This window comes from Phalacrocorax aristotelis, chromosome 1, assembly GCF_949628215.1.
Source record: "Phalacrocorax aristotelis chromosome 1, bGulAri2.1, whole genome shotgun sequence".
NCBI lineage: Eukaryota > Metazoa > Chordata > Aves > Suliformes > Phalacrocoracidae > Phalacrocorax > Phalacrocorax aristotelis.
In genome coordinates this window covers 196,785,997-196,812,646 of record NC_134276.1, presented here as the reverse complement: position 1 = coordinate 196,812,646, position 26,650 = coordinate 196,785,997, and the positions used below count along the sequence as shown (strand labels likewise).

Sequence of the window (26,650 nt, the reverse complement as noted above, 5' to 3'; positions counted from 1 at the left end):
GGAGTTAAATAGGAACTTCAGCTTTAAAAGAGGATGGTTAAGTTTCATTAGTCAGCATGTAGTCAATGGTAGGAAATATACCTTACAAATTCCACCTGTTGAAAGATGCTGTCTAGAGAAATTATCATCTGCTTTTCACTAGATAAGCTGTCCTGTTTTTATTGTATCAACTATACATTAAGGAGTCATTCAGTCCAATGTAAGATGAAAAGTAGATGAGATCTGTCTTGATACTAATAGTTCCTAGGAAATCATAATTTCTACAGTTCTTGTGAATCCAATACAGGAACTGACCCTTGCTCATTTAGTTAAAGTTTTTTAAAAATGCCACTTAGTGCCACATAAAAGGGCCTATTGCTGCAAAACGTGAGCCTGTGATACTGACAATGGCTTGGAGCAGTAGAAAACCAGAAAAGGGATAGGAGTAATAGCTCCCATGGTTGCTCCTGTACTTGTTCCAGTAGTGCAGTAAACACAGCAGCATTACATGTTTGTAATAGAGGGTTTTCTGGATAAGAGAGATAAATTGTTTTCTTAATCCAGGAAAGATATTTCTGTGTACAATAAAAAACTTACAGGGGATGTGAGATCAGATAAAGTCACCATTTTTTAAAGGCAACTGTTACAGGATATGAGCAAGGGTAGTTTGCTAATTGCAACTTTCCACAGTAAACTGAAGCAAGTACATTTTCTTTGTGACCAGGTTGCAATGTTACATTACAGTCCAGTCAATCTGCTATCTAAGGAACTAACAGGAGCAGCACAGTTTCCACTCCCCTATAGCTGGGCTGCTCCCCTTCTGCTGGCTCATATATGCCTGACTTTGTAGTTCAGGGGATAAAATCAGCAGTAAACTAACACTACAAAAGTAGTCATTATTTCTCTTTACATTTATTTCTCTGAAGTAGTTTATCAAAAGTCCAGAAAAGTGACGGGTCAGGAACACAGCCTGCAGAGCACTGGACTAGGTCTGCTGTGGCTATTATGGCTAAATGAATACACAGCTATTCATTAGGATGTGTCAATTAAAGCATGCCATTCAACTATAGTTTGCTATCAAGGAAATGTATCCACTACTGCAAATAAACACATCCAAGTAGCAGCACCAGTCTGGAGCAAAACTGCTTTAATTTATGGGGTAACTTTAAATGTTAGTTCCAGGTTTGTGCAATGCACTAGACACAATCGAAAGTCTTTTGAAGAGATTACTACAAAGCACCTATCAGCACCTTTTGCTCTCCCTCAGTGATATTCTGATATATGCTAACATCTTGGAAGAACTGGGACGTTGATGCTCTGTGATAATAGTAAGAATGTACATGTGAAATGAAAACCAAATAACTGTGGGTTTTCTCAAAGTAGGGTGATTGGGCTGGGCCCACAATAAGCAAGAGGGGAATTTCCTTCAACAAAAGAATGGAGGCTCTACAGAATTAGCCACGTCTATAGGCAATCACATAGGGGATTTTTGCATTTAACCTTTATTACAGCACATTTACTTGTGCGTTAGTCAATGTTGCAAAACTATTGCATAATTTGGGTGAGAAAAATAAAACATTTCAGTGGTCAGCAGAGTGAAATTAATACATTTAGAGTTGGGAAAGATTCTCATACCTTCTTCTGTCAGGATTGACCTATCAATGCTTAAAAGAAAAAAAACTTTATTTTTGCAGGTGTAATGTCACAAGTACAGTAGTGTCTGGTAGCTTAGTAAGGCAGAACTCTGAACTTCGCCAGAAAAGGCATCACCTGAGTGGAACTCTGTGCAGTGCATTGCATGTATAGGGTAGCCCAGTCACTATCCAAAAGAGCTCTCAGGTGCAGCATGAATTTTGTAATCAGAAGAGTCAATGTTTACCTGAGTAGTGTATTAGAAACAATGTATTAGAAGATCAGCTTTGGAGTCAATCAGAAAAGCTACCAGCAATTTTCTCACTACACAAATGCAACCAGGAGGACCTGAGTCGAAGTATGGCAATACAATTAAGGATTATTTGCAAACATTGCCATAAGCAGGAATGTCTTAATGGTAAGCATGTAGGCCAAGGTGTCTAGGTTCCCTCTAAAACAAGTATCGAAGCAGAATGAAATATGCTTGAGAAGTACCCATCTCTCTGCAGTGGCCGTCATGGGAGTCTAGACTGAACGCTTTACTTAGACAAAGTGACATGGCTGCTATGTTCACCATTCAAGCTTTCCTGTAAAACAGCACCAAACTGATCAGGACCATGGCTGGTCACATTCTCTTTGGTATTTCCCTCTCTGCAGCCAACAAGAGGTGGTCTACTGCAAGAGATTTAGTGTCTGTGCAGCTGAAACAGGATATTATCATCAAAAGCATCCAGCTTCAGTACAGCTATTGTTGCCTCAGGAGCTCATATGAACTTGTCGTTGGAGGTGGTGTTTTGTCTTAGTTATACTTAGGGTTTCAGATCCTGCCACACCTGTATATTCATTTTCAGTCTAAGGACATATTCAAAAAGTTGATCTTAAGACTTTTCTGCAATAAAAAGCACACTGTACGGATCAACTTTTCCTACAGAGAAGACTTTTCCACTGGAGGAGATTGAAGAGAGTAATGTTACAGGGCTTTCTCAGTTGAGCAGCTGAATGTCTTTTTTCTGGCTGCAGACTGGAGGGTATTAAAGGAAAAGCAGATGTCTGAATAGATCAGTGCTTCTATTTCACAGCCAAAGCAAGTAACTAAATGCTTTAGGAAAGCTGCCTTGCCACCTCTGCTTTTGGAGCTGTAGCACTGCTTGGAATAAGAATATATCTAATAGATGTGCAGTCTACACAATGAAGCTTTGATATCAAAGGAGCCAAGCAGAATTTTTCCTCTCTAGGGCATCTCAGAAACCTTGTGTTTCAACACAGCAGATATGTTTCTTACACCATATTCGTCTCCTGTAAATTGCTCTTTGAAAGTCTTGAAACAAAAAAAACCACATTCAGATGGAAAATATTTTTTTATTGATCAACTTCTTGTTCCAGATCCTAAATCCCCACCCATATTCCTGATCCCAGATGAGCAATTCCACGTGGTTTCAGGATTTGTTATTAATCATCTTTTAGTTGACTTTATTTCCTTGTTACACAACAGGAAGTAAGGATGCCTGACAGGAGTATTCAGTGAAGTAAAGGCCAAATGTTTGATAATCAGTACAGTGTGCAATATTATTCTCAACAATGGAGTATAAATACTGATATAATGGAAGAAAATACTTCAGTTCTTTCCACAAAACTGCTTCCTTCTAGGCTGGATTTCCACATGACACTTTTAAATAGCTAACAGACCAAAGACATGTACCTTCTCAGACAAACAGGAAAGTTATCTCCAAGTCAACTACAAATTCAAACACAGAAAGCAGTTGTTAGATATATTTAAGGAATATGGTCTGTCATGGTGAAACCATCAGAATGGCATCAGAAAACAAAGGAAATTACAAAGAAGGATAATGTAACAAAGCTGGGAAAACTTCCTCCATTCTTCGTTTCTAAAAAACTTTTGCTTATGGTTTAAAAACAAAGGTTACAAATAAGAAAATCTGAAATAATGGTTCTATAGGCACACAAAGTACTGTGAAAGTACTCATTTGTAGCATATTTTGTATAAAATACTAATTTAGAAGGAAAATGTGAACCTGATTCTCTAACTAAATGATCTAAGACATTTTTTGTTTTGAAATACTGGGAAGTGAGGAATCATAATCCAGCTTCTTTTAGACATGTTAGAATAGGCTTAACTTGCTAAATTCTTCAGTCATAAGAATAATCTCACAGTAAGTAGCAGAAACTACTAACATGAGAGATGACCAGTTAGACAAGGTTTGCAAGTTACACCAAAAGACAGCTTAGCTTGATGTTGAGAAGATACTAAGGACCTCAAAAATTTGTTGTTAAATTCAATGCAGGGAATGCACACTCTTCATTCTAGGGGGAAAACAGAAAAGGAAAGAAGATTGGCTTTTTTTCACGGAAGTGTGAGAGAGTTCATTGAATTCATACATAGTTGGAATTAAATAACAAATCTAACCATTTGTTTATAGCTTCTGGACTTGACTGTCCCTGTCCAAACAGCACTTATATGAACAAATGAACAAAACCAAGATACTTTATTCTGAATGGTATCTTCTGACAAGGGAAAAGCCGAAGACTGCCTCAAAGCAAAGATAGCAGCCCCTTCTCAACCACATAACTTGCATAACTTCTGCAAGGCTACATATTTTTTCCATCTTTGAACAAGGGCTTTTTAGAGCATTTTTACTCTCTCTGGGGTTCTAGGTTGCTCCCACTATTCTAGGTTGCCTCTGAAAGGGTATCCTTAAAGGACAAGCTTTTTTGAGAGCTCAGGGTCTACCAAATCATACGTCCATGGGCTGCATTAATTACTGATTTGTTTACAAAGGGCCGTGGGAATGAAAATGCACTGCAACAGCTGAGCAGACACGTCTAATGAGTGAGAGCACAGAGGGGACTTATCTGCCTGCAAATGTCAGGGAGAAAGCAGGGGGCAGGCGCTAATAATGTGAATGTCATGCTGAGCAAATCTGAGATTGTTCCAGGGCACCTGAAAGTTGTCTTGCTACTTTAAAAAACTTCTCACTTCAACTGGTTATTTGTGTCCCTTTGTCCTCTCTCTTTGGCAGCAATGCAGCTACCTCTGATGCCAGACTGCGCTGTGGAGCAAGAGATATCTTCAGCGGGGAGAAGGAAAGGGAGAGATAGGAACCTGATACTCCTGCTGGCTAGTATGAAATTCACTCAGACATTGCTTCTGTTCTTTAGGGAGACCAATGATATGTTTTCAGGATTAACAACTCTATCAACTCTCAAAGATGTTTTAAACTATGCATTGGATGGATACCTGTGTATCATGGCCTTTGCTGGGTTTCCATCACTGTATGTCTGACCACGAAAATCTGAAGAAACAAGATCAAATGTAGGTTGTCATTTTGTTTTCATTATGGTTCACATATTTAGTCTCAAATAAGCTGATTCTTCTTCAAGTAACTGTTTCTTTTTTAAAAGGTGAAATAATGTATAAAAATGTTTGGTTACATTAAGTGGGATCCAGAAAAGTAGCCAAAGGATAAATAAAATTTAAAAAGAACACAAAGTTTTATCTCTAAATTAATGCTATTAAATGCAAAAAAAGAAAGTTTCCCATTTTCATCCTCTGTAGAGCAAATAAGGCTAATCCATTCTAATTCCATAGCACAGCTACTGATAGAAAAATGCAGTGAATTGCAGTATAATGCATTCTACCTGCCAGAAAACTCTTCTTGCAGCTGGAAAGAGAGTAGCCTTCATGATGGTTAGCTAAAATGATTTTTTTGTAATGGTTATTGCCATCACTGGAATCTTGGTTTTGACTTATAAAAGATGTGTTAATAACATTATGGCTCTTTTGGACACACTGAAGCTGTTTGGTAGGTTTAACAGTGATACTTAACAATATTAATTTATATTTTACAAAAATGTATGAAGAAAATATTTTCACTACTTTCATTATGCCATTATAAGATTATTTCTCATTTAGTTTGACATTTTGTATAATCCAAATTGTCACAAATTATGGACAAATCTTAGGTTTAATATTCCCTTCACCTTTATGTGGATTTTTTTTCTTAACATCTCAGGTTCAAACACAATATCATCCCAGTGGAAGAATTATCACCCTCAGTGACATTGTCTTCAAGAAACTTTCACATTCTGATTTTGAAAAGCTAGTGCTTGAGAAAATATCTTTGTTACAGAAAATAAGCATTTAAGAATATGAAAGTCCTTAGGAGTAATGCTGTTGCTCTTACATTAAAAATCCTGCACATGACAAGCAGTTCATTGCCCTTTGCAAGTCATTGAGAACACAGGAATTACAGCAATGAGTTGAACCCACCTAGTTCAGTGTCCCATCTCTGACACTGACCTGTACCGTCTGCCCCAGAGGGAGGTTTTGGGAATGCCCTCCTGGTCAGCAGCCAGGGATGAAATTATCCACCTGCCAGTGTGGACCGCATTATCCCAAAAGTATAGAGTATGGCAGAATCCATGAAGCATGAGGCTAATATCCTCTATATAACAAACACAGTGATCATGTATTACAGTTCTGATATTCTTGATATGCACATAGTTTCTCAGATTTTTTTTCTGAATCTCCGCAAATTCTTGATCAGAACAAAAACTTGTGACAAAAAGTTCCACAATTAAATCAACTACTGTGCCCAAAAAGTTCTTTACTCTGTTTTTGGTGTTCCACTGTTTTCCTTTAAAACACAGACCCGTTCTCTCCTACTATAAGGCAGAGGGAAATTCCCAGACTGCCATCTCTGGAGCCTTTCATTATTTTACATGCTTTTGTCATACCCTTCTCATTTGTTAAAAGGAAAATATGAATAACGAAAATGCATCCAGACTACATGAATCACAACACTCTATTTAATTGGTTCACCTTGAGAGGGCTTGTTACAAGTTTTTAAGTGGAGAAGAAACCTGAACTAGCATTATGCAAGTGCTTGCACAGAGAACTACATTTAGACTACAAATTCAAGCCCCCTCCTTTTTCGTATCAGGCTTCCCAATCGGAAGCTATAGTTAACTGACAGGTATTTTTAGACAACAGAGGAAACCTCACATAGGAATCACTACGTTTACAATGAACTGGGAGGGGAGGTTGTTTGTTTGGGGAGGTGTTTTTGGCAATGCTCAGATTGAGCCTTCTCTCATCTTGACTCCTTTTAGACTTTTTCATTCTAAACTAGTTAATCCATTCCTGTGCTCTTCACCATAAACCCCACGCCTTCGTTCAGTCTGAACTCACTGACTTCTACAATACCTTACTTCCAGGCCTTGGAGATTTCGGAATATTCTGACTCCATGAGCGTATCTGAGTGTACCTCAAATCATAATAATATCCTCATCTTACTTCTGCAGTGGAGGGAATTACTACTATCCCATTTGCAGAGGTGGGGAATTAACAGTGGTGCTGTGCTGCAATCACTACAATGACAGCACTGCGTGTCTACTTGCCAAGGATTGTTTTAACTAGTTACCTCATGTACCAACAGCAAGGTAAATATAGGTGTGGCATGCAGAACTTGGCACAGGAAGGAAAATTCACCCAGGAAGCAGAGAAAACAGACAGCCACACAAGTTGCCCTTGCAGTAGCTAATTAAAAGTTGAGGTATATGAGTCCATTGTCTATAAAGGAAGCTGAGCATATCTAGCTCACATGCAGGCATCTACATCCAGTCAGGTGAATCCCGCCTGAGCTTCCCAGTGAAAACAAACTTCACCTGAGATCCTCTCTTCTATACAGTCAAGACCTAATTCTTCTTTTGTTACCGTTCATACTTACCACAGTGGATATCACAGATCTGCAGTGGAACTGAATAATCTACATCTGTCCTCCAGCCCTTTTAAAAGAAAGAATTGAGGCTTTCAGCAGAACTGTTACTAAATGCTTGTGTTGAAAAAATGAGATTGCTTTATTAGTTTCTTAAGTGGCTGCATTGTTTAATCTGTTTTTAAATAAGTGCATTTGGATACTGCTAGTTTAGTGTATATTTAGTGAGTTGCAATCACTGTTAGGTTTCTAAATGATAAAGCTAATCAGATTTTTTTTTGGGGGGGAGAGAACTGTATTCTGACAGATAATGTGTTATTTACAAAATAAACAATTTATGCAGGAAAATACCAATTTTACCACCACATCTGATTTTTCATTAGGGAAGGAAGAACAACACTCATTACCCAGAAGGCTATTCACTTTCATCTTGCTGCTTTCTTCCTAGTAGCAGAAAGTGAACCTGACAAGGGCCTTCCAGGGCAGCTACTGGAGCCTCACAGCTCTGTCTGTCAGTGTCTCTTGTTCCGGAGTCTGCTGAGAACATTATTCCAGAGAGGAATAAACTTATCAGCTCCATGCTTTTTTTTCTATTAATGATGTCTTAATAAAGTTCAGCTACGGAAATAGTGTGCAAAAATGTCAGAAATAATTTGCCTAGCTTTGCTTCCAGGAGCGCTAATTCTAGCATGCTACGCACTTACTGTTCTGTTTGCTGTACACCTAACCTTTTCCAGCTAATGTCAATTTTTGAAAAATTCATCTATGATTTACTTAGTTCTTTTGATACCTTGGAACTTTTTATTACAAAGGAACATATAAAGACAGGATTAGCAATTTCCTGATGATATCCCTTTATCTGCCACTGACAAAGGAGCAAGATCATGAGGAGCAACTTCTCTGTTAATTAATGTCATCTCAACAAGAGGTGGTGGCAACACATCAAGCTATAAATAATGCTCTTTGCCAACTCCATTCGCAGAATAATCAGATTTGGCTGGGAGGAGAAAGCAGCAAGAGTGCCTGCTGATTTTCTTTTTTTTTTGATGATTTGTGTGTTTTGTACAGAGTAGCTGGCAAAATCAAGATGCATACCTGAATGCAAATTGCTGACCCACACATTTCCTGTGACATAGTGATCGATACAGAATCTCCCTAATGAAAAGAAAAAAAATTAAAACTGTTACTTTCCATACCCTGGAACAATGAAAACGTATTGTGTCTCTCCAGCTCTTTGGTTGGTTTGCCAATAATGCTACATGTCCTACAGTGTTAGAAAATTAATAAAGTATATATTTGTTATGGAAGGTTATTTATTTTCAGAGATATCCCTGGATCTCAATGACCATGAGCAGCTGGTGTTTTGCCAAGCGCAATCTGGGCAGCACAGGAAGAGGGTTAATGTTCCTGCATTTTATGAAGCATCTCAGGCAGGACACGATCCCTGCCATGGATGCTCACACCATGCTAGCCAATGAGCATCTTCACTTCTTTTCCCTGGTGTACATGAGTTGAAGGAATGACCCTTTCTTTACGGTTCTTCTGGATTTCCCATCACATTGTATGCTGAGAACAAGTTCAGCCTTAGGGTAAAATTGTCCTAAATGACTGTTCTAACACTTTAACGTTTGACTGTTTATGGTTTGTCCTCAAAATAATCTTAGTTACTCCACTAATAGCTATGAATCCTACACAGCTTTCCTTAGTATGGCAAAATCCTAAAGTAATTTGGGGCAAATTAGGTGAATATGATCTCTTTTGAGCACAACTGAACAGGGATTACTAGGTAGAGAATGAACATTGGTTTCCGGGAACACAGAGCTAAGTCTTGATGAAAGCTTTGTGTATATTGCTCATGGTGTTGAGACAGAAACTGTGTGTAATTTATGTGGGCTCCCATTCTTCACAGTAGCAGAGGAAATAACAGCTTTGTACTGGAGGGAAGAAAACAGCATTTTTAAATGCATCAATGATCAATATCCTTCATGAAACAGACACTTTATGTAGCTGTGATTTATTGGTCCTTCACCATTACCCTTCTCACTTAGCAATTCATACAGGGAACCTTTAAAACCAGAAAGTCTAAACTCCAGAGATTTCATATGAAATAAGCGAGTTGAAGGGAAGCGCCACTGTAACTGTTCACTGAACGTAGTGTTTGACAACTCTTCTACTGTTGAGGTCTCCATCTCTGCCAGTAATACGACTTTTCCCCAGATACCTTGCCCAATTAAGAGACTCTTGATAGCACCACCAATGCCCTGTGGTCTGTATTGATTAGGAAAGCTGTTTTTTTCCAGGCCTTTCCCCATGTTTATTCAGCGCTGGGGTCTCCTGCAGGAGAAGTTGTCATGGTCCACTTAAGTATGTCTTCAGCTTGAGCTAGTGAAGCTGAGTTGGAAAACTCTGCTTTTAACAGCTGCTCTGTTACATTCAGCACCAGAGATATAATAAAAACTGATTCATTAGAAAATAAATTCAGCTTTCAGTGTCCACCCCTTTGTGTTTAAGAAGTCCTTACTCATAGCTTGTCAGCTATCCCCTGGTATGTGCACTCTCCACACTGAAAGCATCGGAAGTACTTGAAAACATCACAGTTGCAGCATGTACCTGCATACAGTGGCAAAGAAAGAAGTACAGCTGGAATATATCCTAAAAAGAGGACACATGTAGGAGTTACAGCATGCTTGTGTCTTCTAAAGTACATCCTCCCCTACAGTGGAGTGAAGTCAATGGACACAGTCAGGAAAAATATGAGAAATCACAATATCTGGATTTCTCAGCTTTCTTGAAATCCACGGTATGACTTCTCATATAGTCAATGCAGCAGAAGAGCAGGAGCACCCATTCAGGGGTGGACATAAGACTGCTGAACCAGCAGGATGCCGTTCAGCATGGTGGTCCTAATAGCTCCTAGGACCTATTCTGCTAATGAAAAAGAATGCTATGGCCACTCTTCTGCTCCTTGACCCCACTTTCCAGATGTACCTCTCAGCAGAGGCCAGGCCAGGCCAATAAGGTAACTCTGGTAGGCAGGTTTGAAGGGTAAGGGCGAACCACAGTGCTGCACTGAAAATGTATGAGATACAGGCTTAGTTGCAAGAGAGGGATGACGCTCCCATCTCTTGGCTAGCTTCTGCCTGAAACAGGGATCTCACCGTCATAATCTTTTCCCTCTCCCCCCTGCTTTGGTGGAGGAAGCAGTTGTGTAGTCACACCAGCTCAGAAAGCTAATTTGGCTTTTTTGTGTGTTGAGTCTGTTTTGGCAGCTGTGAGATTTAGAGGGCTCAAGATCATCATGGACTTATCCCTCAGGTCTTACATTTCATGATGTGAGATTGCCAGGTCAGCTGTACCAGTGACCCGGATATGAAATACTAACACTAACATTTGCTGTATACATGATAGAAACACTACACCAAAAAAAGTATGTTAAAAGAGTATTAAGGTTCCACTTAATAGTCATTTCCTTTGATGTGACTCATTTGGCTTCAGGACCCTTTTTTATTTCTTGCTTCAGTGTGAGATAGAATTAGAACTGTGTGCTTTAAAAGTGTTCCAGTAATTGTTCCAGTATGGAACATATGTATGCGTGTGTTTATTAATGCTTTCAAGCAGAGCGATAATTGGAATAATAAATTAATGCAGTTAGATATGTTTAAAAGTCTTACAATGTTTAAGAAATAATATATACAAACCACAGAGACTGAATGGTGCATCCCCACAGATTCACATGAGGCCAGCTGCGTCCTGTTACACACAAGCACTGAGAACTGTGCCTTCATTTGGGATGTGAAGAAAACTTGTATTTGTTCTGCAACTGCAGCAGTTCTCATTTTCCAAGCTGATATTAGGGGAAAAGACTTACTTTTAGATGTACAAGGACCAATTGTTATATATAAATTGTTATATTTAATATAAATGTATTTTAATAAGTGCCCTCAAATGATATACAAATAATTATTTTGATTCCCACAAGTTACTTTTTATACTGACAAACACTTGATATATGTATACACATATACACATAGAAATAGCAAGCTGACCAATCTCTTTGCCATAATGTACAAGCTAGTGATGTGAACACATCTTGCTCACTGAAGAAGGCTCATATCTAGTGACCGATTTAAATATTTTTCACAAATTAATATTAAAAAATTAAGAAAATATATTTACCTGGAAATTCTCCATGAGCAAATGGACATTTAACCCAAGAGCCTTGCTTGGTTGTAAACTGAAAGCAAAGAAATCTGTTAGGAAAAATGATTTTTTAATTTCAACCTGTAGCTACATTGTGCATTCCAGAAAGGTGAAGAAGATGAAATCACAGCTTTCCTGGTCCATGGTTTCTCTCAACCCTTGATTTAAATTAGGCCCCCCAATTCTTCAGATGTTTATGCACATACTTATTTTACAGAAGCGTGTAGTTCCACTGACTTAAAAGTAATCTAAAATAAAACAATAATATGCCTATATTAATTTTATGTGGCATTCTTTTCTCAATTAGAATTTAAAAAAAAAAGGTACTCCAGTAAATGTAGTGTATTGATCATTTTTATTACCAAATATTTAATATGGGAAACTTTATACATTAAGTTTAGTGCATGTTTCAGAGTCTGCATTGACCTAAAACATTTTTCCCTGCTTTTCTTAAGCAGAGAAAACAAAGGGCACAATCTGACCTGTGTCTTATCATTGCTGCTGCACTTCCAAAGAACCTCCTTTTAATCTAATCTTTCAGATTTCCTTCATTCTTACTTCCCACTCATCAGAGCTATGAAACAAAATATTGATCCGGAAGAATATTAGCAACTCCTTTTTTAGAGCTGACAGAAAGAGGATAGTTAATAGGTGTTTTACAAAGAAATCCCTTTACCTTCATGCAAAGTCTCGGGTGAGTATCCACACGAGAATATTTAACCTGCTTGAAAAGAGAACACTCAGCTTTAGCTAGTTTCATTAAGTAATTTCACAAAATCAGTTATCCAAAATTTCATTGATTACTGAGAAAGGAACTGGTTTGTTTATTTTAACAATATGGTAGGAAGTTAATCACATAAAACAGTAAGTATACAAGCAACCACTACCTTGGATTACTCAATAATTTGCTTCTTTTCATCTGTAACGTGTAGCATTTTGTATAGTCAGTCTGATCCATTAGAGCTAAATTAATTCATTCTGTGGTGGCTTGTGTGCAAAATTCTTATTACGCAGTCATCTTGTTTCAGTCCCTTATTTACTACTCATCAATGACTGAGCAGAACATTTAAACATACACCCAAATTGGTTTTCCACCTTCAGTTCTTAGATTTTTCAATTTTCCGTATCCCTAATCCAGAAAAGACTTAAATGTAGTCTGAATTTTAGACATCCACTTACGTGACCTATAAAATGTTGCTTTCTTGATTAACAACTGTTTGCTCACCAAGGGCTTCAGCATAAAAAGCCTTGTCTCATATAAACATTGTGCCCATGATCTTACTTAAATAAGTACCGTTGCTCAAGTGACTGAGCACAATGGACCCTGCACACAACACTTGGCATCATGACCAAAGTAGCATGACCAAAGACCTGTGGCTTTTTTGAGAACATAATGGATTGTCCTCGGGTATGTCTACAATAGGGTCACAGAGGCTAGTTCTGTAAGAGTCCACTCAGATATGGAGACAGCATTACCATTGTCAGAGAAAGCCCCACCCTAATTAGAGAGAAGAGTTATGTAGCTTTTGGGCCTAAGTCAGTTCAGATGCATGGTATTAGAGTGTGCAGCATTGTGTGGATTTACTGGGGGAGCCAGCACTATGTGAGGAATCTCTACAGTAGTGTCCAGCACACTATAGAAATGTTCTTTGGGGTTACAGTACAAGAAATGGACCAAATTCAATATCAAACCTTTTAGGGAGAATCAGAATAAAGGAAAAATTCATCCTGTCCATGAATATTAATAAATACAGGAAAACATTCATCATCTGTAATAAACTGATCTTGGATTGTGTTCTGGGTAATAGATATGACCACTACTAGCCAAACCTCATTTTAGGCTTCTTTCTCTTTTTTTTCCCCTTTTTTTTCTCTTTTCTTTTTTCTTTCCTGCAAGCAATGAGTTGTACTTGTTGTCAGCAGATGATGAATCCCACAGGGACCACTCACGTGTTTAATTAAATATATTTGGTTTTGTGAGATCAAAGCTTTGTTGAAACCCATAAAATGGTGAATCTGGACAATCACTAAACACTTGGCCAGGAGTTCCTAATCAAAAAACATTCAACAGTCTTGAGTCAGCCCACACACACATATCAGGTCCTCAGAATAACTCATAAACTTTCAAAAAATAAGAATTTGTATTTTATTTTATTTGCCTTTTCAATTGTTACCTCAAGTTTAATGGCTTCTCTCCACAATCAGGAAAGCCTGAAACCTACTTTTCAAAATGAAAGCCAGAATTCTAACCAACCTCATAAATGCAGTGTATCCAGCATCATGAGACTTCAGATTGAAGTATTAAGCAGTTCATGATACATACAGTGAAAACTCTTTTCAACTTTAGAACATGAGCGCTGGAAGAACCAAGGAACCCAGTATTTCAACACCCACAATCAAGACATTGGACCAGTTTGAGGAAGGCACTTCAAAGACATCTGAAGAGAGTACAAAAAAATCATGCCCTACCAAGGTAGCGTTATGTCTCCAGTAAGATTTAAAAAGATTTAGCTTCATTTCACTTACATTTTAGTTGTTTAAATGTTATATATCCAAATGTGATCTAATCGCAATAAACTCTTGCCATAGTCAGTGAAGAGAAAGAAGTATCTTCAGAGATAAATCCTTCTGACCTTTCTTATATGCTTATCTTCACATGAGAAGAGTTATCTTCTCAATATGTCCGTTTCATTTACTTACTTTAACGGGAAACTGAGATGACTGAGACTCTGAGAAGTCTAAGACTTGAACACCTACCTTTAGACGGAAAAGTCTGGGCAGATGAATCATGCCTTTACTATAAATGAAAAGCAGATCCTATTTACACCAAAGAATTTAGCAAACATTACTAGCTTCACAGTCATCTCCACTTTTTATTTCTTAATAGTGAGTCAGTCAATATGAGCTTTTTGAATAAATCATGTGGTTAGTGTACAAGAACAGGCTGTGACTATGAATAGTTTTAAGTATCAGAGAAGAAAGGAATTCGCAACTGCTCTTATTCCAAAGTTTAGCCCTTCACATGCCTTTGGTCATGGCCCTCAGTCTCACAGTTTGAATAAATATGCATAGCTCTTACTTTCTCAGGAGAATTTTTGAAAGAATTTTCTATATCTTCACAGTGGTCATTAGACTTCATTAACCGGCATAGGTTAACCGTGACAAGCACAGGACAGGCTGGCTCCCAAGCTAGGGTTTGTGTCACTGGGTTGTAAACAATATTATCCCATAGCACCTTCGTATCTGTGCACAAAGAGTGGAAACATTATTCAAGATGTCCAAAAATGAATCAAAATCTGGTGCCTATACACGTGCCTAAAACCAAAAGCATTGTTTTCCCACTTCCTTGTAATTTTCACCAAACAGAGCTGCAGTGTTTCACATTGTAACACTGTAACACTTGAATTCATCCCACCAGAGTGTTCGCATTTACCAGAGGTACTCAACCTCAGAGCTTAATCTTACCAGTCTTCCACTATGGTGATAGATGGGCATCACCAGGGAATGATGCCTGGGCTCTTCAGTAGGCTGCACAGGAAGTGCATTCTCTGCCCATCAATCACAAGGAGGGTGTAACGCAAATGAATTCCTAACCAAGGACATTCAGTTAACTGTGTATGGTAAGTGGGAATTAATTCATACATTAGTGACTAGAGGTCATGGTATGGGAGACTCAGACTCTGTATGTCTTCTGTAGGACTTGCATGCACACAGCATATATGTAAGAAGATAAATTCAAGCCTTTAGCTGAATATGAAGAACTCCAACAGTAAACAAAGCTGTGCAGTAATTCACAGTCAGTATTTTTTCTACAGCATTTATATAAATCTTCTTTCTATGTGTACTTGACACACCATAATTTCAGAGCTAGTCAACATATGGACTAGTCAACATTTTGGATTCAATGATGCTTGTGGGTCCTTTCCAATTTAGGACATTCTATGATTCTATGATATATTTGGGGATATCTTAAATAGGCACTATTACAAAATAAAAGCTGTCTTATTTATTTGATTGGTCAAATTAGTCACTTTGTACTGACTTTCTTTTCCATTTAGCTGCAGATGGATGAGAAAATTTAGAGCATGAAATTCAAACTGATATTTCAGTTCATACTTCAAGAAGTAATTTGGAAAATTTTACATTTTCTTAATAGTCAGAAGTAGGAGAAATGTATATTTCTGCAACTATTTGTGAACGAAACACTTGAAAACCAGCTGGATTTTCAAAAGGAGTGAACAAACAATACCCATGACTAGAAAATGCAGCAAAGTGAAGAAGCACAGTCTAGATCAAAGCATGGAAGCACTAGGTGTCCAAATTCAACTCCCATCAAGCATAACAGCAATTCCTATTGGTAGTGCTTCTCTCAGAAATGTCCTGAAATAAAACCTTTTTATATTTTCTAATACAAACCTTCCAGACCCTTTATTTCTGCCAAGCCTCTTGCTGTCTTAACGTCGTGTCCCAATGCGTGTACATCAAAATACTGAAACTTTCTATGAAGTGGAAATTTTTATTCTCTTTTCAAAAAATTGCTGAAAATATATATTCTTTAAAAAAAAATGCTGGTTTTAATAAATGGACATTTACTATACAGCTAATGTTTAGAGAATATTTAACCTGACTGCAAAGTCCTGGGTCCCAACGGTTCTGACAGTTTTCACAGCTATGTTTTGAATGTTGTAGGAGTCTGTTATAATGTAGATATAATGTAAGTGTAACCCTAATAGTTAAGAGAATAGCACCACAATTAAGACTTCTCAGGTTTGTTTCCAGGCCTGCTCATTGACTTATTACCTGAGTTTCCTTCTGTATTACTCCTTTGTGGCATCTACTTACTTACATCATAATTAAGATGCTCATTCATCTTAAGTCTCATACAATTACTTTGTTTAGTAATCAATAGACATTCTTTTTTCCTTTTTTCTTCTCTTAGTTATATTTTTTTAGTTACATTAACACAAAGAAGTCATTACATAAAGGAGCTTCTTTCTGATCCACAACAGTTAATTACCTCCTACCACAGAACTAAACCTGTAACACCAACTTTATTACATCAATGATAAATGAGCCAAAAAAAAACAAAAAGAGCTAATCTACTTTAGATATTCCAGCAAACAAAACAGATAATTAGGAAAAATACAGATTTAAAAAGAAAACAATGCAGCTCAAAAGCCGGAACTCCTTATATGCTTAAATAGCCAGGTGCTAGAGAGTGAAAAATTGCTTGAAATTCCTGCAAGGAGGATAGCTGAGTAAAAGAAAAGTATAGCTGTAAAACTATTTCCCATATTCACTTGCTTATCAAAACTATAGGTTAAGTTTTCAATTGTAATTGTCCATTGGAACGTTCTAAATAGACAGAAATAAGTCTCAGGAGCTTCAGTGTGGCAAAGCACATACTGCCTTTCCTCTGACTACATCAAGCTTTGTAACCTAAGCTTCAGCTATTCCCATAGTCCTGATTCAGTGGCATCTTCTCACATCAGCATTTCAAAGCTGACCTCAGTGCCTTTTCTTCCTTCTGGCCAGTTTGTGTGTGACTTAAGAAAATGTGGGAAATGAGTAGAGTTACTTAGTGTTTATATTGGCATAAACTTGGTGAACAATTTGGTCTAAAAGTATGTTATTTTGTCTACCCACAGTATAAAATAAACAATGTGACAATTTCCTTGAAGTTTTGCAATGTATGGTTTTCACCTTACATGAATTTCAAATTGTGACATAGTACTGGAGCTGCTGAAAATTACTCATATAAAGAGTAATCACACAATACTTGCCATTTTCGAAGGGGCAAAGTTGTATCCTCCTTGCATCTGGAATTGCCAGCCACCCCTACAACCCAAAAAGTGGCCATTAGCGAGAGATTCTCAGAAACACCAGTTTTTAACATTTCAGACAGAATGTGACAGAAAATCTTTACACCAAAGATAAAGATGCTATGTTTATTATAAAGCTTTGGAAGTAGTTTTTTAAAAGGATGTTTTGCACTAGATATCTGTTTTATCGTTCATCATTAGGGGGATTGGATCTGATGAACTAAGGTGATCCCTCCTAGCACTATACTCCTACTACTCCTGAGTCATATATTTGGCCCGATTTCATTTAGAAAGTCTTCCAGATTGATTTTCAGTAAGTTTCTCACAATGTTATTACTTTCTAGGAGTATCAAAAAAACATTCAAGAATCATAATATCAAATCTTCTGACCTTTATTATGGTGAAGGATGTATCCTTAAAATCTGAGAACTAACACTTAACCTAATCTGCAAGTATATGTGCATGGCTGTTACTATACCTTAATTATTTAGATTCATGTGCAAATGTTTCTATTACTCACAGTTCCGACCTGTTTGCTCAGCAATTGCATCGTGGAATTTTCTGTGTATGTGCTGAGAGGAAAAATATCTTTCCAGTGACCTTATACCTCTCAGAGTGGAATGAAGAAAATCCCTAGGCTTGGAAGAGACGTTGTGGTTCAACTCGAATATTAAGATATGTGATTTTAGGTGCCTATAATCTACATATCTGAGTGTGACTAAAATGCCCAAATTACAGTAGCCATATGAAGATCTAGCCACTGCAGCCAGTGGCATCTACAGTGCTATCCAGCACATCCCAAAATAGCCATCTACATCTGGTCAGTTGGGTAACTGACTGCATTAACTAGATCTCCATTGACTATACAAGTTTGGACATCCAATTCAAATGTAGATATCTACATCTGGACATCTACGTTTAGGTATCTTAATCCACAAGGTAAATTCTATCCCCAAAATTCACTGAGAAACTAGGTCACATAGTATCTTTATAGTTTATCAAGGTCATCTTAGATTGGTTTGGTGTTTTTTTATTTCTTTTTATGACAGATATTACAAAATCTCATTTCTCAGATTATCAGAAAAAAATCTGTTGCTATCCTGAATATATTACTGCAATGAAGCTTATCCGCTTGCATTCTTGTGGCAAGCATGGATTTAGTTTAAAAAAACTGTTCTTTTTCCTTACAAGTGACCCTTCTGATGTGTGTTTAGACAACAAATATATTTCGTCTTTGCATGTGTTTTATCAGGCTAATGAAAACACATTCTCTGAATCTCCTTTATAAGACAGTCTCTCCATTCCCCAACCACTCTAGACTTTTTATGTACATCTTCCATTTGAATTAAACTTTCCTGAATATGGATACAAGAATTGCCTACAGTATTTCAAAGAAGGCCTTGCCCATACTTTCTTGTTAGCTTGGAATAATCTAAACCACTAGACTTTTGTTCACCTTTACATCATCTAAGCATGTTAGTTTAGTCATCCTGCAATGACCTAGCAATGACACCCAGATCTTTTTTGCTCCACTGTTATTTCTAAATGAGGACTCATATCCCACAGCAAGAATTCTTTTTATTAGAGCAAGTGCATGAACTTGCATTTCATCCTCCTTTACTTATTTCACATATGAAGATCTCTAGTCTCTTCCAATTATCCTGACCCTCTTCCATTTTGATTACACCTTTCAACTGTATTATCAGCAAATCTCATTGACACGTTCCCACCTTTTGTGCCTATGCCATTGATGAAAACATTTATATAAGAACTGCTCTAAATGTGTTCCTTAAATAAGCACAGCCCTATTCAACAGAAGTAGTTGAATTAGCCCTCCAGCTAGGTATTATCTACGATACAAATCTTGTTCTCACCCCCAGCTTCCTCAATTCCTCTTTTAGTTTCTTATGCAATACTATATCAAATGCTATGCTGAAATTCAGTCAGATTAAATTTTCTATCTTTTCATTGCTTATTAAAAAATCAGTCAAATTAACCTTACACAATACTTTCCATAAATTAATGTAAATTGTACCCCATTTTCATCTTATCTCCATGTTTTAATTAGTGTTTCCTAAAAAATCTCATCTACATTTACATAATCATAAGGTCAGACAAGCCTCAGTGAAAAAATTAGGTCTAGAGCTATTTTCCTACAGATTTTTCCTTCTTTCTTAGCAGAAATCCCAGATAAAATTTCTTTAATCAGAAACACAAGTATATACTAAATTCCAGACTGTCTTACCTCGATGCACAGACAAGGGAGTAGTTGAGAATATTTCAGAGAAACTGATTTTAAAGATTCCTTCCCTTCTATCTGAAATGAAAAAGATGGTCATGAATCCAGGACAGTAAATTACTTCTAATAAAGCTAAATAACTATATAGAAAGGCATTTCCTATAACTATGAACTCGATGAGCATTTCCGTCTACAAGTCAGCCACCCCCCACCAGTTCAACAAACTGCTTTGAGCTTTAACTCACCACCGCAAATGCCCCTACATCTTCACAGGTAAACCATTTGTGGCACAGGCGAATGTAATAATCTTGATCTCGAAGAAAGTCAGATACATTCACTGATATAACTTTCCTTGCCCTGTCTACATTATAATCAAACTTTCCTGCTGAAAAAGAAAATTCAAGCATGAAATTATCACATCTGTTTCTTTATTGCTCTGCTATTTCGTTATAAAAGATACAGAATATGTTTCATAACTTGATGGAGATGAAATTCAACATCTATAGATTCTTACCTAGGATGTTTGAATTATTATTTTTATATCCTTATATTCCTACAGGTATTCTTATTTTATGATTTAATAATTTTCATGAGAATAAAATCCAATATTATTCAGCTTCAAATTAGCACTAGCAATACTGAAAGGCCAGGACACCTACTGACTGTACCTCAACCTTAGTACTTGAAATGTTATGTAGTTCATGTACAAATACTTGAAATATACACACTAATACTACTACAAAAGCTGATTATTCCAAGGTTCCAATCTCATTACATAGAGAATATGTGCAACTATGTTAGACAAGTACAATACGTGGAGGGATGTTTTACTTTTTTTATATATTCACGGGTATGCAAAAATCAGGATAGCAGTTTGGCAAATTAATTTCAATTATTTAGGAGGTTTGTCTGTAGACAAAATATAAAACCAGAAATGCAAAGTACATGAAAAGGACACAAACCTATTTCCAAAAGTTGAATATTTTGTATTGTTGTCAATTGTCAATTTGTATTGTTGTCAATATTTTTATCTGCTATCTAGCATTTCCAAGTCAATATAAACACATTTTCCAGCACTTTACCTATCAACTACATGGTAATTATAAGTAGTGGTAGTTGTAAATTATTATTTTTTGCCTGCTTATTCAGCTATGAAAACATATCATTATATAGGCCACCAGAAATATCTCAGAGCTTTAAGTTGTATAGAAGATCAGCTCACCCGAACAAGCTGAAATATATTTTCCCACATCACTGTTTCTGCAATCTGCAAAATAGAAACCAGAGTTTTTTTCAGTGCTGCTTTACTTGTATAACTGTGTAAATATATTGCCAAATTATCCAATAGCTTCCCAACAGGAAACCTATCTCTTATACCCCTTTTTAAAGGTAAATTTACATCCACTTCTAGATAAACAGCAAAAAAGAAAAGTACCCTTACCACACATGGAGATTATACCACAACTTGCCTCAAGGAGCTATCTCATAGTGTGGGGGTTTTACTGGAAAACCTCATCAGCAGTTTAAGGTGGCAATCTAGGATATAACACTGCACTTCTTTACCTAATACCTAACAACAATTTAAATTATTATTAAGTTATGACAATAATAATAATAATTTCAGTTATTCTTTCCATGAAAGCTGCTCCTGTTGCTTTCCAGGCCTATTTCTCTGTTATAAACAACTGTGCATTTTTGCTATTCTAACTCTACTCCTGGCTTAGAAAGAAACACCCTATTTAGCTCCCAGGGAGCTTACCAGAATTAGAGGCCAAGCAACACTTTTAGCACTAATATCTAATATTTGTATCTCCAAAACTTAAATCTTGATTTAAGAATGCTAAATCAGCTCATAATGTGCTGCCCACAGTTTTCAGCTGAGAGCGTCACTTTGCTCTCATTCCCCCACACAGTTCTTTTTCCCAGAGAAATATTTCCTATTTTCATTTGTTTCCTCACTGTGGTAAAGCGTCTTAAAACTGGGCTTTATAAAACCTTATTTTCCCCCCTCTTTATTCACAAGGTACATATCTACTTCAATAGTGAGTTGGGATTTATCGATAAAATTAAAAGCTTTTTAAATACAAAAAGGCTTTACTTCTATGAAAGCGTGAAACAGCCACACCGTGTCTGATACTGTGTGCAACTCTGGAGATGGGAAGGCAGGACAAGCCCAGGCACCAGACCGAACAAAGGGGTCTCCTTTCATTTGTTGCACCACCATTTGGCGCACTTGTCTTCACTAGCCAGACCATATCTTGGTTGCACCACAGTGCTGAATTTATTTTTATAGGCATATGGTAGGCACTTTGTGCCAAGAACATGGGAAAACGTGACCTTATTCTATCCAGTTACATGAGAACAGGCAATAGAACAGCTAGCTAATGAAAGTAAAATGAAAATTCTTTACACTTTCTTATTAAGCTTTCCTCAGTCTCTGAAACCACCTGTGGCCTAACTATGAAGAGAAGCAGAGGCCCCATCTTATGCACAGAGAACACACAGGACTGAACCTGCAGGCAGAGAAAGAGCACATGCCAATCACAAGAAGCCCAATTAGGGCAAATGCACAGTATAGTTCAGTTTTCCATGTAGATATAAACTCTGGTCTCTGTTTTTTATAGCAAGTCAGACATTTATATGCACAGAATATTTCATTGAAATGTAGAAAAAGACTGGTCCTGGCATACATGATCTACCATCAGTTAGATCAGTGTATCCCAGAACATGATTTGGCTTTGCATTTGGGTTTTTTTGCTTTGGTTTGGTTTTTTGCTTTGAAAAGATGTTTATTGAAAAACATCTGGTTTAAGATGTTTTCCTACCTTCAACATAGTATTCCTGACTCAGCTTGACTTCACAGTAATTTGGTACTGTTTTCATGGTCACATAGATGTGTTGTGCTACATTGACTTCAAAGCAATTGAATTGTACCTGTACCTGTTTAAAACATTTATAAAATCAAGTTTGTGCATCACTTCCAGAATACATGAAAACCACTGGTTATCAGAGTTAAGCAAGCAATATTCTTTGTTCAGATTTATTTATATTTACAAGGAGCATTAAGCAGTCTCAGATATTGTAGCATTAAGAATTGTAAAAGAAGTAGATACCACTTAATGATAGGATTTCACTACTTCTAATCCAGGATGTTGCTATCTTCTTCACTTCCAGAAATACAAATATCTACAAGCTATCAAATAATCCTAAAAGCATAGAAATACAGGTACCTAATGCGTATTGAACTTGAAAAGCAGAAAGGTCTTTCATACTACCAAAAGTCACAGTTTGTAGGCATTTTACAATTACAAACTTCCAGAACAGGAAAAAAAATAAAAGTCTGTTTTAACTTTTAATGGCAACTTCAGCAGATTTATTCATTCCAGTAACAGTTTGAGAGAGAGATAGTAATTTAAGAGCCAAAAGTTGAGGTCCAGTTATAGCAGGTCATTCCTTCACTGATAGCGGTGACTATTAAATTCCATATAGGTTCTCACGTTGGATATATTCCTGTTTGGTACAAGGCATTTGGAGGGTAAAAGGCACCTTGTGGCACCATTCTAGTCACTGAACTGAAACTGAAAAAATTTCATTAAATACGTTTGTTGAGTCTTGCTTATAAACTTACCTTACTCTAAAAGCTACCAATTGTTCATTGCTGGCCCTGTATTGCCAATAGGGATGTTTGATCATCAAGTGATACAGCGCGTAAACTGCAATTGCAGTTTGAAAGAAGAACTTTTGTTTCAAATGTGCAGTCAACATAACATTTACAAAGCACATGAAGTAACACATTTTGTATGGGATTAATAACAGTTATCCACCAGTAATTGAAAGCAAAAATTCATGTCTTTTAAACGGTTATTCAAGGTGGTTCTTCCCCCCCCCTCCCAGCTGCAGATTTTAATATCAAATACTTCTAGCCTTAGTTTAGTAAAAAATTGTACTCTGCTGTTGCAATTATTACCATGAGTTTAGGACAGATATGCACAAGCGCTTAGGTACTTGGCTGTCTTCTAGATGTGCAAATGCCATTGACATGGTTGGACTTAAATAAATCATATGCATGCACTTAAAATCCCTGTGGCATTGTGCTTCCTAGCAATTTGAGTTACAAAAACTTCCCCTCAATTTGGTGGGCACAAAAAGATATCAAGATTGATATGAAAATTAGGCATTGAAGAGGCAGCATCTCTTGCAAAAAGTGGAAGAAGTATGAAAATGGTGGAGAACTGAATTTATAGGTTATGAAAGGATATTTTGTTACAGTTTCATTTGACAATGCTGAAGCATACCTTTTGTTGCAGTTTTCCACAAGATCAATAAGAGAAGAAAATGAGGGACACAAAATATGTCTCATAAACCTTTAAATTAAAAGCCACCCAAAAAAGGAGTCTACCTTCTTTCCGTTAAGCATCTTGGTTTTTTTCCTAGCAAATCTCACATTTGTGCATTGAGATTGCTGTGTGTCCAGTGAAAGGGAACATATTTCCAGCCCACGGATATTTTCTGAAATGAGTTAGGAATAGATTTCAAAAAGTGTAATTTTATCATCTTTAAGAAAAACAAAAAATAAATTAAAATATACCATGCCATAAGCTTCCCTTCTAAGTGAAAGCTGCATGTATTTTATCTCTGTTAAAAAGAGGGCATTATATATAACACACACATGGGGGTAGGAGCACAGATTTAATACATATTGATATAAATTAAAGCTTCAATTATGCAAATTTTAAAAATAATCTTATTAACTCTGAGTGAAGCACACCAGGAAATATCTAAATGGTAACACACTAAATAAATGAATAGCAGGATGTTAGTAAAAATAGGTATGCCCAAAAAGCTTGAGTGCTTTCATTTTATTTTAGTGCAGATTTGTAACTTCAGATGCATAAACTGTTTCTCCTTCTGCTGAGGCAGTGGATCATGTCTGAGCTACCACAGCAGACAGAATTAGTTTGCGTGTGCGCATGTATGCATGTTAGAGCAAGAAAGAAAAGGGCAGCAGTATACTTGGGGCAATGGTAGAGGACAAGTGCATTGTGTTGGAAGTAAAAATTCAGTTGTCTTGAGTTCATTATCTCAGTTCTCACTCCCTTGAGAATGGCCATGGCTTTATCCTTGTTTGTAGTAAAATGGTTTCAGAAAAAAATATCTTTCTGGTATAATTACATGAAAACAGCTTGGACACAAATATTGCAATATAGAACAAAAATTGGCTGAACAGCTATAAACAAAAAGTAAAGAGGAATTATTCAGTAGTAAATCTGCTTCCTACCATCCAGGCTCAGAGTTCCTTTAATGTTTAAATGAAGAGAGCATGGGCTTCCTTGGACGCATTTCATCACTGTTGAGATCTTCATGCTTTTCAGTACCATAGAAGATAGAGATGCAGGAGCATCATGGCAGAAGCTGTTAAAAATACCACCTGCAAATGTAAACACAAAGACAGAGAAATCTCATTGTGCACAGCATATCTGGGGGAGAGAAAGCACCAAAAGTGAAGCTCCAGCTCTACTAAAATCAGTAGGAAAGTCACCAATGACTTCAGCAAAGCCAGTATTTTACTTAAGACTTTCACATGGCCAACATAGACAGTTGGCTTCACTAGCAATGCAGGGGGGTTAGAGAGAACTATATTACAGATTGACTTTGATAATAGATTTTCTGGATTAGGGAAGTGTTAACCCACAAGAGGAGGGAATCACACTTCCAGCAGTTAAGGCTAGCAGGCTAACCGTGTTTTTAAATAATTAGATCTGTTAGATTCTGGCTAGACTAATAGTTTACCTAAACTTTTTTTCAAAACTATTACCTGCATATTGTAAGAACTCTCATGGGTAATATTTTAATTTTAGGATTGGCTGATGGTCTCAACTGTTGTTAAAATATCCCTTTCACACAAGAGGGCACCATTGCATTCCTAGTCATGGAAAAATCCCTCATGCCTACAGGATTTACTTCTGCTTTAGACCAGACAGCAAAAGCAGAATAAATACTCTCCAGGCCTTCTTCAAGGTGTAAAAAGCAGGCACAGAACCCAGCTACTATGTCGCATCTTATTTTCCTATCCAAATTTAGTCATCCCAAAGCTTTAGGACACCGGTTTGCATAGCCACATTCTGTAGGCTAACATAAAAGAAAAAAACACTCCCAAGGCCCCAGATCCCATCAGTTACCCATATTTCATCTCCTTCTACTTTTCAGATTGCCCTGCACAGAAATCAGTCATTTATTTATGAACTTATGTTGGTACAGTGGATTTAATTCCCAGTGCATTCCTTGGGCTTCTCTACCTCACATGCATTGTTTGTAGTCCCAAAACTTAAGAGTTCAGGAAACAAATAATCAGGGAATTGTGTTTTGTCCCTTAGCTTTGTGATATACAATGCAGCACACGTCATTTTAGCTGTAACTACATCATAGCAATTTCATTGAAATATTTCTTCTCCTTCTCACTTTGGTACATAACATGAAAGTTAAAAGACACCCAAGTAAAACAAAGTATTCTATTGCACATACTTCTCCCCTGGGGAGAGGCTGGAAGAAGAAAAAAAAAACATTTTACTTTTACTAGTCATACTGCTTAACATACTCCTAGAAGGAGTTCAACGGGTATGGCGAAGAGCTTAGCAAGAAACAGTAGTGCCATGATAATCTGCTTGCCATAAAATACAGGATAACACACAACTCAAATCAGGAAAGGGTGGGTGCATCCTTCAATGTCTAGCCAAGGATTGTTGTCAAGCATGGATGCCCATTGACTCACATGGAAGACACATCCACAGTTCTCACAGAGAAAAGGTAAGATGTGGAGGAGTAGGAAGGGCAAAGCTTATCCTTACTTACCCCTCCAACCCCTCAATGAAGGAAAGTGCTCTAAACTTAAAGACTGAAAGTGTATTAACCTGCACAGGACCTCTTTCCAGATTATGAGATCCTCAGTTTCACAGTGTCCGGTTGCAGCTGAAGCCCATTGTCAAGGATTGGATACTGATACATGCAGGATGTGAAGATAGGTTGACATAAATGTGGTACCTTGG

At 37.1% G+C, this 26,650-nt stretch overlaps 1 protein-coding gene across 8 annotated transcripts in view; it reads right to left on the bottom strand.

The window, feature by feature from the left end:
• The window catches only part of IL17REL (interleukin 17 receptor E like), a 55,370-nt gene that overhangs the window by 5,693 nt on the left and 23,027 nt on the right, over window positions 1-26,650 (bottom strand). For 2 of the 8 annotated variants that reach the window (XM_075084942.1, XM_075085202.1), the window contains 15 exons: window positions 24,886-25,035; window positions 24,007-24,116; window positions 22,433-22,547; window positions 20,830-20,874; window positions 19,853-19,992; window positions 19,614-19,685; window positions 17,330-17,384; window positions 14,626-14,789; window positions 12,223-12,270; window positions 11,523-11,580; window positions 11,045-11,190; window positions 8,442-8,501; window positions 7,359-7,416; window positions 4,868-4,922; window positions 2,953-3,933 (listed from right to left, as the gene is read on the bottom strand). In XM_075084942.1, the coding sequence (XP_074941043.1) occupies window positions 3,906-3,933; window positions 4,868-4,922; window positions 7,359-7,416; window positions 8,442-8,501; window positions 11,045-11,190; window positions 11,523-11,580; window positions 12,223-12,270; window positions 14,626-14,789; window positions 17,330-17,384; window positions 19,614-19,685; window positions 19,853-19,992; window positions 20,830-20,874; window positions 22,433-22,547; window positions 24,007-24,116; window positions 24,886-25,035 (1,304 nt within the window). In that variant the 3' untranslated portion in view covers window positions 2,953-3,905. Of the gene's footprint in view, window positions 1-2,952; window positions 3,934-4,867; window positions 4,923-5,929; window positions 6,075-7,358; window positions 7,417-8,441; window positions 8,502-11,044; window positions 11,191-11,522; window positions 11,581-12,222; window positions 12,271-14,625; window positions 14,790-17,329; window positions 17,385-19,613; window positions 19,686-19,852; window positions 19,993-20,829; window positions 20,875-22,432; window positions 22,548-24,006; window positions 24,117-24,885; window positions 25,036-26,650 lie in introns of those variants that run through there. The other 6 variants (XM_075084848.1, XM_075085111.1, XM_075084764.1 and 3 more) reach the window with 5 other exon arrangements.